This window comes from Bos javanicus, chromosome 12, assembly GCF_032452875.1.
Source record: "Bos javanicus breed banteng chromosome 12, ARS-OSU_banteng_1.0, whole genome shotgun sequence".
NCBI lineage: Eukaryota > Metazoa > Chordata > Mammalia > Artiodactyla > Bovidae > Bos > Bos javanicus.
In genome coordinates, this window is record NC_083879.1 from 50,423,922 (window position 1) to 50,443,116 (window position 19,195).

General features: G+C 40.6%; 1 protein-coding gene across 6 annotated transcripts in view; it reads right to left on the bottom strand.

Moving 5' to 3' along the window:
- Positions 1-19,195, bottom strand: part of TBC1D4 (TBC1 domain family member 4) — a 210,120-nt gene that overhangs the window by 74,385 nt on the left and 116,540 nt on the right. For all 6 annotated transcript variants that reach the window (XM_061435093.1, XM_061435092.1, XM_061435094.1 and 3 more), the window contains exons 2-4: positions 9,466-10,053; positions 7,049-7,138; positions 3,522-3,626 (exon numbers count right to left, since the gene is read on the bottom strand). In XM_061435093.1, coding sequence (XP_061291077.1) covers positions 3,522-3,626; positions 7,049-7,138; positions 9,466-10,053 — 783 coding nt within the window. The remainder of the gene's footprint in view (positions 1-3,521; positions 3,627-7,048; positions 7,139-9,465; positions 10,054-19,195) is intronic.

The following is a 19,195-nucleotide window of genomic DNA, read 5'->3' on the forward strand; positions in this document are numbered from 1 at the left end:
AGATCTATGACCAAGGCACAGCAAGAGCAATTACAACAAAGCAGGGAAAGGGGTCAATTCCTGGAAAACGGTGTCAGGAAAGGGGTTACTGGGAGTTTATCTTTAAACAGGGTCCTAAAAAGTACACAGTAGAAAAGAAGGGCAAAGGGATTCGAGTCAGAGCAGAGCAAAGGAGGCCTGCTTCCCAGAAAAGAATGTGAAAACAGATACAGAAAGAGAATATACACAGTCTCCTTGTATAGCAGCCGGGTGGACCCTCAAGGCTGGCACAGTCGCATTCCCCACCCGATGGTATGAAAGCAGTGAGCCCTGGCTCTGCCCTTCTCTGACAGGCAGACCCCTCACTCAATGCAGCTCAGAATTTCAGCGGCATTTCTGTGAGCCACACCACCCACGTATCTCCTTGATCTCACGTGTCCTATGCATGAATCATTTGTTGCTTCAGTAGGAAGCCAAATAAACGCAGCCTCACATCAGGCGTCACAGCAGCCTCTGGAGTCTGGCCTAGAGACAGCTGAGCGCAGGGGACAGCATGTGGGAGGACACAGCGGAGAGAGGGAGAGCTTTCGGGGGGACGGAGAAGCATGAGGTAGGCCCTTCTGCCACGCTAGACCATGTAGATTTTGTCTCTTAGTAAGGAGCCATAAACTGGTCCTTCGTGAGAAAAAAACTACAACGTAAGGTAGGCTATAGACAGATGACAGATTAAAGCAGTGGCAGGAAGACTAGTTAGGACACGAAGGCGATTGTCTTTCTAAAGAAGGCCCAGACTTAGATACCAGACAGAGAGAAAAAGGAAAGCGAGATGGACATATGGGACATTCTACCTTCGAGTTTATAGCAAGGGTCCCCAACTGTGGGACCACAGACCGATACCGGTCCATGGCCTATTAGGAACTGGGCCTCACAGCAGCAGGTGAATGGTGGGCAAGTGAGCGAAACTTCATCTGTATTTACAGCTGCTCCCCATCACTCACATTACCACCTAAGCTCTGCCACCTGTCAGATCAGTGGTGGCATTAGATTCTCATAGAAGCACAAACCCTACTGTGAACTGCACATGAGGGATCTAGATTGCATGCTCCTTCCTTTTTTTTAGTTGGATGAAAATTGCTTTACAATGTTGTGTTGGTTTCTGCCATGCAACAGTGAAAATCAGTCATAATTATACATATATCTCCCAGTTACAAGGTCCTTAAAGAATTATCCCAAAACCAATTCCAGCCCCCATCCATGAAAAACTGTCTCCCATGAAACTAGTCGGAGAAGGCAATGGCACCCCACTCCAGTACTCTTGCCTGGAAAATCCCATGGATGGAGGAGCCTGGTAGGCTGCAGTCCATGGGGTTGCTAGGAGTCGGACACAACTGAGCAACTTCACTTTCACTTTTCACTTTCATGCATTGGAGAAGGAAATGGCAACCCACTCCAGTGTTCTTGGCTGGAGGATCCCAGGGACGGGGGAGCCTGTTGGGCTGCCGTCTATGGGGTTGCACAGAGTCGGACACGACTGAAGCGACTTAGCAGCAGCAGGACCATGAAACCAGAGCCTGGTGCCAAAAAGGTTGGGGACTGCTGGTTTGTAGGATTTCGTAAACAGGTGGATATAGATGGTACAAAAGGATGCATTATGATTTCTAAATATGGAAGTTGTGTAAATGGAACAGTCAAAACAAAATACGGCAGGTTTTGGAAGGGTAGGAGAGCAAGGATCTGCAGTGCAGGAAGAATCAGTCTTCGGAGGAGGGACTGAGGAAGGAAGGAAGAGGGGCGAGTCGGGCAGTGGATGGGTGGGGAATGGGGCAAGATTACCCTACATTCTCACTTTCTACCTAAGTCTTATTCAGTTGGCATTTTCCAGGATTGTATCCTTGGCTCTCTTTAGCCTTCTCTCTTTTTCTTGCCCCTGCGTGCTCATCAACCCCCACACCTTCAATCATTCTTTACCCAGTGACCCTTAAATTTCTATCCCAAGCCCTAAACTTAAACCTATATAATACAGTGTCCACTTGGCTATCAACATGTGGTTTTCATTGGTATGGCTAACTGCCTAAAGTGAGAGCAAAACTTTAAAAGGACCCCTCTTGCGTAAAAACCGTTGAATGCTACATTCCCTAGTCAGAAAGTGTCTTGGCACCAATTCATCTCCATTTCTTCATTATCCCTCAACTCAGTGTCCACGCTGGGAACACGGAAGGCAGTGACTCCCAAGGAGTTACTAGGGAGGATTTAAAATGGATGACCAACAAGGTCCTACTGTATAGGAGAGGGAACTCTGCTCAATGTTATATGGCAGCCTGGATGGGAGGGGAGTTTGGGAGAGCATGGATACACGTGTACGTATAGCTGGGTCCCTTCGCTGCTCACCTGAAACTAACACCACGTTGTTAATCGGCTATATCCCGATACAAAACAAAAAGTTTTAAAAATGAGTTAGCAAAGAGGATGGCAACATGCATTAAGGAATTGAGGAGAATGCAGCCTGGCTTACTCTGTTCTAAGTGGTGGTATTTCCCTGGGGAAAATCAAGGGGGAAGATGTATGTCTAATAAATGCCGTGCTTCCAAGAATGGTAATGTATACATCTAAAGATTTGTGCTAAAATGGTTAGGAGAGGTAACTCAGGAAGGATATGTAAAAAGGAAGAATATGTAAAAAAAAATTTAGGGGAAAACACTGACATATTTTTAGTCACTCAGAACCATTTCCAACTTCGTCTTACATATTTCTTCGAAAATTCTAACTGTTCCCATTAAAGAGGGAGTGAGAACACTGGAGAGAAAAATTGGCTTCCAAATTCCAAAGAAAGAAAATCAAGGCTAAAAAAAGACCATAAAGAAAGTGTTTTTAAAAGGAGGACAGGGGCTGATGAAATACAGAGAAAAAAACAAAATCACTGTCTACCCTGTTGAAATAAGCATTATCTACCCTGAAATGTTAGAGCAACTGAGAGAATAAAAGGTCTTCTTTATCTTCTTACATGAGCAATGGAAAAAGTAACCACTCTTCTTCCATGATCAAGCTTTTCCTACCTTTTAAAAAAAACAGCCAACTCATTGGAAAAGACCCTGATGCTGAGAAGGATTGAAGGCAAAAGGAGAAGAGGGTGGCAGAGGATGAAATGATTGGATGGCATCATCGATTCAATGGACATGAACTTGGGCAAACTCTGGGAGATGGTGAGAGACAGGGAGGCCTAGCATGCTACAGTCAATGGGGTCTCAAAGAGTCAGACACGCCTTAGCGACTGAACAACAACAAGCACCACCTTTGAAAAATACTCCCAGTAATATTTCTGGATTTGTTAAACTCAAGAAAATTATCTAGGCTAAAAAATTACCAAGACAATCTGGTTTTGTTTTTCTATTGTGGTTCTGCCTCAAAGGGCAGAAACTCATCTCTGGTTGCCCTCCTCTTTTTCCACTGATGGCCATTCTGTGAGGCTTGGGTCTGTCAGAGACAAGTCTCCCAGGAGTCAGAGGTTTGGGGAGGAGCCTGTGGACAGCAGTCACCCCACTTACCAGAGATTCACTGGCACACTGGAACACGTAGCAGATATACTGGCTCAGTCCAGGCTCCGAGGACTCCCGACAAATAAAGCCGAAGTGATCAACATGCTTTATACCCTAGAGAGAGAAGAAGTGGGGAGTTTATAAGATTATGTCCATTTAACCAACACTATGCAAACAGTTCTGTGCTTTCACACTTTCATGAATTTCTCCTTCACGGCACTGTGATAGGGGACATAATGTCAGAGCAAACTTTTATGGCAGGCTTTTGATACATAAAATAAAGAAAACCAGCTCAGATTGCTTTGTTTCTGGCAAACACTCTGTGACTCGGGGCCACAGAAGGAAAAGCAGGATGGCACAATCCACTGTCTCTTGTAATAAAACCACTACCCAGTGTTTGGCAGTACCAGAGTTTTCAATTTATTGGTCGTCATTGAGCAAGCAGTCTGATGATTCATCATAAACCCTGTTCTTATTTACTTGAGATTAAGAATCATAAAACTGACAATGCTCTACTGAAATGACATGCAATTCCCTAAAGCCTGCATTAGAACTACTAGAACATTTGTCTATTTATAGACATTCAAGGAGTCACAACTGTTAGAAGATGAATACATTAAAGAAATTACTGCAGATGTCAATGATCCAAATTCACAAATCTGTACTTTCTGAACACAAGCTAAATAACCTCAGCTACACTTTATAAAAAAATTCTGAATCATTTGAGAACTTCAATCAGCCTGAATATATACACACCAATTAGCAGCCAGTAGCACCTTGTGGTCTGGCGTATTGCAGTCCATGGGGTCGCAAAGAGTCGGACACGACTGAGCAACTGAACTGAACTGAGCACCTTGTTGCTTTAACAGAAAGCACGGTACTTTGAAAAGTCATGAAAACCAAAACTTTAAAGTTGTCCTGCAATCACTTGAATTCCAGGGAAAAGGAAACAGGCTTTGGAGTCAGATTTGTGCTTCCACCTTAATTCAAGCAATTTACTAGGTATGAGATATTGTGATGTGTTGATAAAAAGTATCTCAGAAGTTCCACTTCTCATTATAAAATAGTAGTCATGGCACCTATTCCCCAAAATTTTTCAGATTCAGAACTAAGAAATATCTTAGTTCTTTGCATGTTTGATAAATAGTAACCACAATTCTTCTATTAATAAGCCTCACCTATCCAGTGGATATGGAAAAAGGAAATCAACTCTATAAAAAGAAAAAGTTAATAGGAAGAATAAAGTTATACAGTCCATGAGGTAAAAGTAAATTCCATCTGATACAACTCATTCATGATTATATAATTTCTTTGACTTGGGACTTCCCAGGAGATCCAGGTTAAGAATCTGTGCTTCTGCTGCATGGGGAATGAGTTCAATCCCTGATCGGGGAACTAAGATCCCACATGCCTGCAAAGTGCGGCCAAAATAAAATAAGTAAATAAAATAAAATGGAGAAATAGCATCATCTTAAAAAAAATCTTTGACTAACTTGGCATTAAATAGGAAAAATGCATAGTACCTCACCAGCTCACCAAGTTTTCAGGCAGTGGCAATGTTCCAGTAAAGAAAACCACTCCCTTATTCCTCACGCTTGCCAAAAATCCAGTCCTACTGATTTTGAAGAAAGAAACATACATAGGGGTACATGTGAGGAGCCTGGTGGGCTACAGAACATGGGGTCGCAAAGAGTCACATCACGTCGTATGTTTAAAAGTATGCCTGTTCCCAAATGCAGCCACCCTCCATCAGTGCAATTCTGTGGAAAAGTAATAGGAGCTGGCCACGCAGTGAGGGGCAGAGATTAACCTGACAATTATTCTGATCAAAGGCCTTTACACAAAGCTTCCTCATATTTCAGTCAATTCTTTTTCTTAATTCTTAATGTCACTACAAAGCTTGTTTAAAAAAAAAAAGAAAAGGAAAGGAAAAATCTTGTTTGAACTGCAAGTTTACATATTTGGTTTGGCTGGTTCTTTTTTTCTTCTTTTTCAATTTTTTTTTTCCCTTAAATGGTCAATGAGCATTGCTAGTTTTCTTCCTGCAAGACTTGGGGTGGGGCTAGGGAGAGGCACAGTCTTTTCCAATGGTGACTCTTGCTCTGGGAAACAGGAAATACACAGCTTTGCACACAACTCTCTCCTCAACACTGGGCATGAGGCCCAATATACAGAAATATTCATTCAACATTTATTGAACACCTAAGCATTAAGCTCTGTCTTAACACATCTTATTCTCTGAGGCTCTACAGCATAAGACACCCACCCTCACAGACCTTATGATCATGCAAAGACCCCAAGGAAACATGTTGTTACGAGAATGCTTAGTAAATACTATTTTTCAGTTAAAGTGAATCATCTTTCTACCAAATTTTTTGTCCCTTAAATAGGAATTTAGAAATTTTCAATATATTCACCCTAGAGTCAGATGCTGCCTTTCTCAATTATTAGAGTAGAAAGCTTTTATCTTCAGAACATAATTCTAGGTCTCCATATAACAGAACAAATATTAAAATAAAACACTGGAAGTGAAACTACATTAGCTGAGTCTGAGGAGAGTAATTAACAAGATGTACTAAAAGTTGTCATTTTCCAACAGAAGAATATCTGAACATCCTACCTATGGCAGTGCTAACTCCAAAATTCAAAAAAAAATTTTTTTAATAAGCAGCCTTGATTTTCAACATTAAAATATAGGAAAGGGCCTTGGCAAGATCCAAGACCCTGAAGGTACCTCTAAGGTACACCTATTAGGAAATAAGTTATTGCTTCTCTATTCCAGGGACCTCCTCAGAGGCATCCTTGCATTTTTAGCTTTCCCATATTCAGATTTAGATATTCCCTCCATTCCAACATCTTCAGAAACTCTTCCTAGGTTTGCCATATAATTAGGCAGCTCTAATTTTTGGATAGCTGTACTAAATTATTATATTACTATGGTACTTAGAATACTACTTTATGCCTGATATGACCTCAACCACATATAATTGTATTGATTATTTTTAAAACTTTTATATACACAATATAAGAATTAACAACAAGTAAAAGGCCAACGATACATACACAAACCTTCTTTTCAAACTTTAACATTTACAACAATAAACTTGAAAGTACTGGTTCTCCTTTTATTACCTATTATGGTATAAAGAGCAAACATGACTCAGTGATGCCAAAACCCACTGCCCAAGATTCTGAGGAAAACTAATCAAGAAGATATTTCCAAAAGAACTCACCAGCGCAAAAATTCCACTCAGCCCTTTGATGAAGGGGTGCTACAAGGAGACAGGGCTGATGACAGTGAGCGAAAAATACTAGGATACTGAGGACCTGGACCCAAACACACGAACACTCTGAAGATAAATCCACTTGGCAAAAACCACCCCAATATTGTAAAGTAATTAGCTTCCAATTAAAATAAATACGTTTTTAAAAAATAAATAAAATTTGAAGGGATTCAATCCCAGTTATTTTCTGGTTAATTGAGAAACAAGCCTTAATTGGTTTCCTCAAATACTATAATCTACTTCAATACATACCTGGGAACAAGAAGAGATATCTTTAAAATTCTTCTCAAGCACAACTGATTTAGTGTCCGGACTGATAAGGTTAATCTCAAACCGCCCAACCTTAAAAATAAAGCATTCCAATTAATTTCAACTTACCAAGAAGCTAATATCTTAGTTTACAATTAAATATTTGACTAATAATACAGATTCAAATACTCTATACAAGATATATGGGCTTCCCTGGTAGCTCAGCTGGTAAAGAATCCGCCTACAATGCAGGAGACCCTGGTTTGATTCCTGTGTCAGGAAGATCCAGTGGAGAAGGGATAGGCTACCCACTCCAGTATTTTGGGGCTTCCCTTGTGGCTCAGTTGGTAAAGCATCCACCCGCAATGCAGGAGACCTGGGTTGGATCCCTGGATTGGGAAGAGCCCCTGGAGAAGGGAAAGACTACCCACTCCAGTATTCTGGCCTGGAGAATACCATGGACTGTATAGGAATATACAGTGTCAATACCTAACCCCATCAAATTTACAACCTCAGTTATCAATCGTCTGAAAACAATTCTTCCTTTCATCTAGAAATCATGAAATAAGCTGCTCTTAATTTAAAAGAAACCATTTTTTTCCAAATTAGAAATTATTGTCTTTTCAAAAAAAAAAGCAACCTTTATAATTTAAAATCTTACTTTCTCACAAAGGATCAACAGAAAGATATACTTTCAATTGGGCAGATAAATTTTTTTTAGTTTTTTAAATAAATAACCATTTAGAAAAAAATTAACAACATGGACTCTGGCTAGCTAAGAAAAAGAACAAATCAAGAGAGGAAACTCAGGGGACTTTCCCGGTGGTCCAATGGTTAAGACTTCAACTTCTAAGGCAGAGGATGCTGGTTTGCTCCCTGTTTGGGGAACTAAGATACCACACGCCTTGCGGCCAGAAAGCCAAAACATAAAACAGAAGGAATACTGTAACAAATTCAATAAAAACTTTAAAAATCATTCACATAAAAAAAATCTTAAAAAAAAAAAGAGAAGAAACTCAGTTAATGTATTACCAAAGAAAAGACTATAGACACTTTAATCACATGCCTCAAGTTATCAAGAACAAAACAGAACAAAACAACCATGAACTTCTGATAAAGCAAATATTACATCCTGGGACTATTTACCAAGGTACACAGTGCAATTTCCTTCTTAAGGACTCTGCAATGGGACAAAAGGACCGTCACTCCTTTTTTCAAGAAAACTCAAATCTGAGGAAAACTCTAATCCTCAAAGCTGAGGATTAATTAAAGAATCTCTACAGGGCATTGTTAGGAATTCAGTTCTTTCAAGTGGAATTGGACACTTTCTATACCCTGTACAACTTCAAAAACTACTTTTTAGAATTAAAAATCGTGTTTTACACCTATAATACAACCTGCACCCAATGATTTTAACAACTGATCCAATAAATTATCAGGCCTACGATGTTTCCTAAACCTCTCCTTTGTATGAGAGTAAATTGGTGTATCCTCATCTGAAGATACAACCATGAGTCTCTGGACTTTTCTTCTCTCTAGAAACTTCTCTCTCCTTCAAGAAGATTCACACTCTCCCAGACTCACATCTTTAAACCCTTCTGACTTTCTGCAGTCATTAAAAAATAATAATAATAAATAGCAACATTTACTGAAGAATCACGTGTGTGCTGAGTCATGTCCAACTCTTTGCCACACCATGGACTGTAGCCTGCCAGGCTCCTCTGTCCATGGGATTTCCAGGCATGAATACTGGAGGGGGTTGCCATTTTCTACTCCAGGGAATCTTCCCACCCAAGGATTGAACCTGCATCTCCTGTGTTTCCTGCACTGACAGGAGGATTCTTTACCACTGAGCACCCTGGGAGGCCCTAGTGAAGAATCAACCTAAGGCAAACGCTGGTGATGCTAAGATGGCATGCGTGCTAAATTGCTTCAGTAGTTACCAACTCTTTGAGACCCTATGGACCGTAGCCTGCCAGGCTCCTCTGTCCATGGGATTCTCCAGGCAAAAATCCCGGAGTGGGTTGCCATGTGCTCCTCCAGGAGATCTACCCCACTCGGGGATGGTACCCCGTCTCTTAGGTCTCCTGCACTGGCAGGCGGGTTGGGTTTTTTTGTTTTGTTTTTTACCACTAGCGCCATCTGGGTAATCTCTGCTAATTTCCCCAACCAACTTTCCCTGATGCTCCTTAAAGTGCTTCTCTCTCTTTCCCTCCCTGCCCTGCTCCCTTTTCTCTTACATTCCCCTTCACTACTGTCCTTCGCTCTTTCTCCAACCTGCCTTCTCTGCTGCCTGGGGGACATGACAGAAAAGTTGGATGCTTCCAGATTAAGGACCAGGGAGAAGCTGGCCGCTGGGCTGCTTCCGGCTATAGCAAAGGATGGGGAAACACCGGGAGAGCCGCCGGCCAGGACAGCACCTGAAACAGCATGGTTCTGTTCTTCTCCGAGTCCGAGGGCTGCACGTGGCTGGGCGCGCTGGCATGCCTCCGCCGCGGCTGCGGCTTCTGGCTGTTCTCGTGAACTTTCCTTTGCAGGACCCCCGTGACGCTGCTGCACCGAGACCGGAACTCCTGCTGTTCATCGAAGCCCGAATCTTCCAAAATCCTCTCAGGGAAGCAGACTCGCGAGCTAGATGGCCCAGGCTGGCTGGGCGCGGCAGGGAAGACCGGGTGGGTGTCGGCGACGCCATCCCCTTCCTCCGACAGAACGTCGACGGGGCAGGCCGGCGTTCGGGCCTCGGATCCCGCCTGGTCTTCGCCCGAGTCCCCTGCGCGCGGTTCGCTCTGGAGCCGCAAGCGCTGCTGCTCGTGCAGGCTGAACTTCTCGATGCAGTCGTCGATGAGGCTGGACGGCGCCTTCTTGTGGGTCACGGTCACCCTGCCACAGTACAGGACCTCGAACTTCTGAGAGTTGTAAAAGGCGTCCTCGTTGTCTTTGCTGGGTTTTGCATCCTCTTTCATGGCAGCTTTCGATAACTGCCTTATGCTGCTGATAACATCAGGAACCTGGAAGAGAATTCAGAACAATTATTATTATTATCACACGCAATGCATTCTCATGGTAAGTGATAAAATACTGAAAGTAATAGACCCTATATAAGATAAAGTATGGGCTTCCCTGGTGGCTCAGTCAGTAAAGAATCCGCCTGCAATGCGGGACACCTGGGTTTGATTCCTGGGTTGGGAAGATCCCCTGGAGGAGGAAATGGCAACCCACTCCAGTATTCTTGCCTGGAGAATCCCCATGGAGAAAGGAGCCTGATGGGCTACAGTTCATGGGGTCACAAAGAGTCGGTCATGACTGATCGACTAAGCACACAAGACAAAGCATAAACTTAAATTACACTATCGGATATAAGTAATATAAAGATGAGACTGAAAATTTTTATCACTTTTATAATTTCCCCTTTTAAATGTATTCATTTCCCCAAAACAAAGCCATGAGACTCTACAAGCGGCTAAACCTTTAATAAATTACTACAATGTACCCTTTGAGTACTTCTAAAAGGTATTATTATCACTGTTTCAATGGACATGAACTTGGGCAAACTGCAGGAGATGGTGAGGGACAGACAGGCCTGGCTTGCTGCAGTACATGGGCTTGCAGTGTCAGACACGACTTGGCGACTGAACAACAACATAAAGGTATTATAAGGAAACAAAAAGTTAAAATTAAATTTAAAAAATAAAGTGTAACATGGTTAAAGTACCAACCACCACTGAGATAAACTAATTATTATGAGCTTCAGCTGAAAGGAATGGAAGTTTCAACAATAAGACTAAAATTAACTTTCTGAATGAAGAGATTAAAATGCAGACACCCCTCACCAGCATTAGCCATCAGAGAAAATGCACATTTAAACCATAGAAAGATACTATCTATTACACACCTATTAGAATGGCTAAAATCAAAAAGACCAAGTACCAACTAGAATATGGAGCAATTGGAACACCCGTACGTTGTGTGCAGGAATGTAAAATGGCACGAGCACCTCGGGAATTTGGCAGTTGCTTAGAAATTAGACAGATCGATCTCACACTCCTAGATATTTAGGTGAAAGCCCTGAAAATATATGTTCATAGAAAGCCTTGTTCACAAATATTAACAGATGCCTTTGTCACAACATTCCCAAACTCAAAATGACTCAAATATTCATCAACAAATGAATGATCACTAATTGTTAAGGAAATGTAAAGCAAAACACAATGAAATATCAGCTTATACCTGATAGAAAGATAATTGCCAAAAAGATAAATGATACCAAGTGCTGGGGAGTACATGGAAAAAAGGAAACCCTTGAGCACTGTTGGTAGGAATGTAAATCAGTGCAGTCACAATGGAAAACAGTACAGAGATTCCTAAAATATTAAAAATGGAACTATCATATGATCCAGCAATTCCACTTCTGTGTATATATTCAAAAGAAACAAAATTACTCTCTCAAAAAGATATCTACACCTTCATGTTCATCACAGAATTATTCACAACAGTAAAGACATGGAAACAACCTAAGTTAACCTAGTGAAAGTGAGTGAAAGTCGCTCAGTTGTGTCTGACTCCTTGTGACCCCATGGACTATACAGGCCATGGAATTCTCCAGGCCAGAATACTGGAGTGGGTAGCCGTTCCCTTCTCCAAGGGATCATCCCAACCCAGGGATCAAACCCAGGTCTTCTGCATTGCAGGCGAATTCTTTACCAGCTGAGCCACAAGGGAAGCCCAAGAATACTAGAGTGGGTAGCCTTTAAATAAATAAATAAATAAATAAATATATATATATATATATATATATATATATATATTACTATATGACTTGAACAAGAAGCTAAGTCACTCATCAAATATTGTTTAAATAGCTATGATTTTTTAAAGATAAGATGAACAAAATATTTGGGGATATGAAAACAAATAGAAAGCTCAATAGAAACTTGAAAATATAAAGTACAAACTTCCAGTGACAAGAAAAGTAAGTTCTTGGCATATTCTGTACAGCACGGTGACTAGAGTTAATAATACCATATTGTATATTGAAAGTTGCTAAGCGAGTAGATTTTAAAAGTTCTTCTCACAAGAAAAATAAATCTGTAACCATTTGAGGTGAGTGGTGTTAACTTATGTTAATCATTTTGTAATATATACTGTATCAAATCATTATGTTGTACCCCTTGACCTAAATACAATGCTATATGTCAATTATATCGCAATAAAACTGAAAGGAAAACAGTGAACAGATAAACTAAAGGTGGTACCGTTGCTGATAGTCACTCTGTCATGTCTGACTTTTTTTCGACCCCATCGACTGTAGCCCACCAGGTTCCTCTGTCCATGGACTTCTCAAGCAGGAATACTGGGATGGATTGCCATTTCCTTCTCCAGAGGATCTTCCCAACCCAAGGATCGAATCTGCTTCTCCTGTATTGACAGGCCAATTCTTTATCACTGAGCTAATTGAATTGAACTGAATTGAAAGTCGTTCAGTCAGACTCTTTGTGACCCCATGAACTGACTACATAGTCCATGGAATTCTCCAGGCCAGAATACTGAAGCAGGTAGCCTTCCCCTTCTCCAGGGGATCTTCCCAATCCAGGGATCGAACCCAGGTCGATCCACATTGCAGGTGGATTCTTTACCAGCTGAGCCACCAGGGAAGCCCAAAAGTGGTACATTCACATAAAATGGAATACAACTCATTATCTCCCGTCTGGTTTTCTGCAACAGTCTTTTAACTGGTATCCCTTGCCCCCTTTAACGTACTCTCAAAAGTAAAAAGAATCCTTCTTAAACTTGTCATGGTGCTCATCTGCAAATCTTCCAAGCTCCCCATTTCTTGAGTAAAAGACAAAATCCTTACATTGTCCTACAGGGCCCTCACTCTCTGCACATGAGAAACAAACAGATTAAATGTGCACTGTGGCTACACATCCTCCGTGTGACCTTGAGATGCTCAACTTGCATTTCATCTTTTCATCCTCACCCCGTTTCCTCTGACCGTACTCCTCCCAGCTCTCTCCCTCACTGGAGTCCTGGCTACTCTTTGGACATGCCAGGCACACTCTTCCCTGAAGGTCTCTGAACTCCAAGCTCCTCCCTTAGATAACTGGACAGTTCACTCCTCACCTCCTTTAAATCCATGCTCTAGTGTCACCTCGAGGTGGCATCTGTCCCCTACCCCAAAAGACACACATACATGCTCTGACAGCCAGCATTCCCCTGGAATTCCACCCCCTCTCCCACATTTTATTACTCTCTATAGCACTTGCCCCTTTGAACATTCTATGTAATTGATTTGCTAGAATGTAAGCCCTTAGGTTTCAGTGTGTCTGCCCTCTGATGTCCTCTTGCAACACCTACCGTCTTACTTGGGTTTCTCTTACCTTGGACGGAACTAAAAAGCCTCTTGATGAAGGTGAAAGAGGAAAGTGAAAAAGTTGGCTTAAAACTCAACATTCAGAAAACAAAGATCATGACATCTGGTCCCATCACTTCATGGGAAATAGATGGGGAAACAGTGGAAATAGTGTCAGACTTTATTTTGGGGGGCTCCAAAATCACTGCAGATGGTGACTGCAGCCATGAAATTAAAAGACGCTTAATCCTTGGAAGGAAAGTTATGGCCAACCTAGATAGCATATTCAAAAGCAGAGACATTACTTTGCCAACAAAGGTTGGTCTAGTCAAGGCTATGGTTTTTCCTGTGGTCACGTATGGATGTGAGAGTTGGACTGTGAAGAAAGCCGAGTGCTGAACAATTGATGCTTTTGAACTGTGGTGTTGGAGAAGACTCTTGAGAGTCCCTTGGACTGCAAGGAGATCCAACCAGTCCATTCTGAAGGAGATCAGCCCTGGGATTTCTTTGGAAGGAATGATGCTAAAGCTGAAACTCCAGTACTTTGGCCACCTCATGCGAAGAGTTGACTCACTGGAAAAGACTCTGATGCTGGGAGGGATTGGGGGCAAGAGGAGAAGGGGACAACAGAGGATGAGATGACTGGATGGCATCACTGACTCGATAGACGTGAGTCTGAGTGAACTCCGGGAGTTGGTGATGGACAGGGAGGCCTGGCACGCTATGATTCATGGGGTCGCAAAGAGTCAGACACGACTAAGCGACTGAACTGAACTGAACTGAAGCCCTTAGGAGGGTGGTGATTTCTGGGGTTTTTCCCACATTTTTCCTTGTATCCCCATAGCCTAGAATAAGTTCGAGTATAAAGTAGATCCTCAGTATGTGGACTTGGGAAAGGGGAAACCTTTTCTGGTAATTTTTACCTTTGGGAAACAGATCATTTTATATGCAGGGTTGCTTCACCTTCAGACATATATGGTATTTATTTAAATCTACCAGCAACCATTCTAAAACCAGAATTTCTTCTTTTTCACATAATTATTCGGGATATATGGCTAGAGTTTTCACAGTTTAAAATTACAAGACTTTCCATTTGCTAGCAGAATATTTCCTGGGAAAGAATAAAGTCCAAATGCTATAGTTTCAGTGACTCACCCTGAACAACTGACATATCTCCAGGGAAGTCAGATGCTTTGTACTAACATATGATCAGCAACCTTAGCCCTCTCTCATTTTCTTTTTGTTTTAGTATCTGACAAGGGCCGGAGACTGACCTAGACATTCAACCCTGTAGAATGTCTATACAGTGACTCTAGTGGGTTAGGCAAAACCCCTCCTTCCTCACTAACCATAGTTTATCTAATACTTTTCATCCGATTTTGCAACTCTAGTGCAATTAAATTTCCAAAGTCTCTCTATGGAGTGCAGAATAAGAAAAATATTATCTGTAGGATGTTTTTGAACCTGCAGAATTTTTATCTTGTGACAAATATTTTACTGATGATTAGAGTTATATCCTGTCACTGAGACTGAAAATATAGTCAGTTCAACATTAGTTGTATCAGTTCCTCAATATTATATGTTTGTACTTTTTCTCTACTATTATATTGAGAGATATTATGTGAAGAACTGATTAGTGCTTGAATTTCTATAGTCCCACAGGACACTTCCCCGTGACCGCAAGTAAAAGCTCAACATCTAAATATAATCCAGTTAATAACTCAGTTGATAGAAGCAAAGCTTATCACTTTGACTAAGCTAAGTAATTTAATCCTCCAATAATTTGAATTATTAATTGCACCATAAGACATAGATTCTAATATCCTTTAATATCCTCTCTGAGGTCAGGACTAAATGCAGCTTTCAATGACCTGGGCTGCAAAGAGGCTCCAGCTATGAAACTGATCTAACAGCATTCCACTCTATTTTTTCTTCTAAGTGTAATCACACATGTAAGTTAATATTATACAGCCCCTGCCTACACAATTGAGCTTCTCTAGTGGCTCAGAGGGTAAAGTGTCTGCCTGCAGTGCAGGTAAACCGGGGTTCAATCCCTGGGTCAGGAAGACCCTCTGGAGATTGTGCCTACACAATCAGCACCCATACCAAAGGGACACACTGATAAAGCAAGGACAGTAAAATGTCCTTGGTGAGAAAAAGAGTTATTAGAGGACCACAAAAACTTTCTGCTGAGACATTTATTTAAGAGATCAATCAGAAGCAACACGAGAGAAAAAAATCTCTATCCAGTACTTGCACATACACAAGGCATTTTGGGAAAACAGTATTATTCTATGTTGCATGAGTGCTCAGTCATGTCCAACTCTTTGTGACTCTGTGGACTGTAGCCTGCCAGGCTCCTCTGTCCATGGACTTTTTCAGGCAAGAATACTGGAGTAGGTTGCCATTTCCTTCTCCAAGGGATCTTCCTGACCCAGGGATTGAACTGGTGTCTCCTGCATTAGCAGGAAGATTTTTTACCACTGGGTGTTAACTGACATATATTTAGATTTATATGTGCTTTTGAATGAATTTGACTCCTTGCATGTATTGCATCTTACAACATCTCTTTTTCTCTCTAATATTATACTGTAAGCCCTTAAGTGAAAGACTGAGTTGGGATGACTTTGTGTCTTAACTAGAGTTTTTTTCCATGTGACCACTGGGAGAGAATTTCGTGCTCAGAAGAAACTGATTGACAGCTGTCAGCAAACAGAAGTATACAAATAGTGAACAACTACCAAGAACCCTGATGAAAGTTCTCCAGGACTGAGATAGGTTTAGCAAATTCCTGTTGCTAATTCACGAGAAACCTGGCACTCCCCAAAATGAAGAGCTGACGCCTTCTACTCTCCTCAGTGCTCGCTCCAGCTAGGAAGTGAATGTGTGTGGCAGGAATGTCTCCAGATGCTGAGACTTTGTTAAAAAAATAACTCTAGTTATTCTTACTCTTGTCATGGACACACCACTGCTCAGAATCTGCCTACATGTCACAGAGTCTGATGCAGATTCAATGCCAATTCAAGATGAAAGTTTTATTCTATGGCAGCACATAATTTTAACACACAAATACAATATTAAAAAGGGAATTAATAATCCCTGTACTCAGGAATTAAAAGATTTATGGGCTTCCCTGGTGGTTCAGATGATAAAGAATCTGCCTGTAATGCAAAAGACCCAGGTTCAATCCCAGGGTCAGGAAGATCCCTTAGAGAAGGGAATGGCTACCCACTCTGGTATTCTTACCCTGAGAATTCTATGATCAGAGGAGCCTGTCAGGCTACTGTCCACAAGGTTGCAAAGAGTCTGATGCAGATTCAGTGCCAATTCAAGGCAAAAGTTTTATTGTATGGCAGCGCACAATAACAATATTTTTAAAAGAATGAATAATCGCTCTACCCAGGAATTAAGAGATTTATACTCTACCCCAGATCTGCCAGGAATTTGTGTCATTCTGCACCTGAATTTCCTCCCTAGTAAAATGGAAGACTAGATAGATGCTCATTAAGATCTCATCTAAATCCAGGTTTCTACGAGCTCATTTCTACATTGATGCCAATATAGGAACAAAATAATATACATTAAAAGGAGATGGAAAATCATCTCTGTCATTAAGCCAGAAATATTGCAAGTTATTGACATTATTCATTTCCATTAACATACAATAACCAATTCAACAGATGATAAAATAAATTGGGCTTTATTCAAATGCCTCATGACATTTAGAAAAAGCACGGTGCCACCTTTAGCCAGTGTTTTGTCCTTACACTTTCAGGGATCTCATTTTGATGTGTGGCAAAACCATCACAATACTGTAATTATCCTCAATTAAAATAAATTAAGTAAAAAAAGAAAATAGAAATTTATTAAAAATATAATTTCTAAGAGAAAAAAAAGGATATAAGCTCAAATATCAAAATTCAGACATTAAAGCGATTCCTCACTCTGGAGAAAAAAAATTGCCCCTAGGTCCCTGGATGTCAGACTGTTGTTTCTCATTAATTAATTACCATAATTAGTTATTACACTCCAAGAAATCCAATGGTATTGTAAAAATAACTCTCCACTTAATTTCAAAATAAAATAAATTCTACAGCCACCCCATGCTGATGTCTAAAGGCCTAAGCAAACCCAGGGGTGGAAAAATTATCAGGATGCTGAAAAACACAAAGGAAAAGATACCTTTGGTCAGGAAGCCAGCAGAAAATTGGAGCAGTTCTCCAAGAGCTGTGAATACGCCAAACTGATATAATCCTCAGTAGTAGCACTCTGTCACACTTAAGAAGTTCTCTTTCATTCTAGATAAGCCAGCAGTAATTTTGCTGTATTTGTTCAAGTCCACGTTATCACTGTGCAGCCAATTATAAAACTTCCCAGGAATAACCGTTATTGCTTCAAAAGTAAAGTATTTCCTGACTGTACAGTCAGGAAACACACTGATTGTTCAGGGCTAAAGAATAGACTCTCTTAGCTTTCTTTAAAAAGAAGCATTTTAAATTTGAAAACCATTGTCTTTCTTATGCTATTTAAATAAGCGTTAAGTGTCCAAGGCTTTTTAATTATGAAAGTAGGAGAAAATTAATCTACAATGTCTTCTTTCCTCATAGAACTCACTGATAAACAGATGAACTTCAGCAAACATTTAAAAAGTGGATACAAATATGAAATGAAAATAAGCTTCTTAAAGTAAAAAAATATTCAAAGTAAAGAAAATAACTGGGTAAATTCTTTCACAACTAAAATGATCTTTGCTGCTTGATTCATTATTAATCTTTTTATAATAATTATAGTAGGCACAGCAAGATTTCGGTCAGCACAAAAAAGAGGTGTGTGCTAAGTTTCTTCAGTCATATCTGACTCTTTACGACCCCATGGACTGTAGCCCACCAGACTCCTCTGTCCATGAAATTCTGCAGGCAAGACTACTAGAGTGGGTTACCATTCCCCTCCTCAGGGGATCTGCCCGATCCAGGGATCGAACCCATGTCTCTCCTGTATTGGCAGGCGGGTTCTTTACCTTGAGCACCACATGGGAAGCCCTCACAAAAAATAGGGGAAGGGTATTTAAGAAAAGATGAGGAAGAATACTAGGAAGCATTTCAAGTAAACTGCAAAAACCTGACAAATGAGAAGAACTGATCATTTAAACTAGTCCCAGTCAAAGAGAGACAGTAAGGAAAAGAAAATGTATTTGCTTTGAAACTAGTATATGCCATTAGGAAACAGGTAGATTTCCTTTCTAATTCTGTTTTACTTAAGAAACTATTAAGATTAGTTCAGCATTTTAAGAAAAGACTAATTTGGTCATTAAATATTATAATTTCTGTTTGGCTTTTAAAACTTCATCTTCGACCAATGGAAAGTAATTTTGGAAGCTATATATGTGCCCTGAAATAGCTTACTTACATCAAGGGGAAAAAAATCACCATTATTGAAGAACCCATGAAGATGTTCCAGCTCCAGTTACTTGGGAAGCTTTCTCAGTCTGTGTTATCATTCTTAAGGTGAGGGTGTCTGATAATCTCACTAAGAAATAAAATTGATTTTTAAACCATTTTAACTTTTACCCAAAAGTATTTCAGTGATTCTTTGTATTTGGTTAAATATATGTTATTATTCTATGGTAAATTTGGCACAGTAAAAAAAGTATCTGATTATCACTAGGTCTAGAATCAAAATTGAATAGAAAAATGCAGTGATTTTAAAATCACAGAATTTTAAACTTAAAGGGTCCCTTATGGGATCACCAGTCCCTACTATCTTGTTTTACAGATGTGGAAACAAACGGTTTACATTAAAAG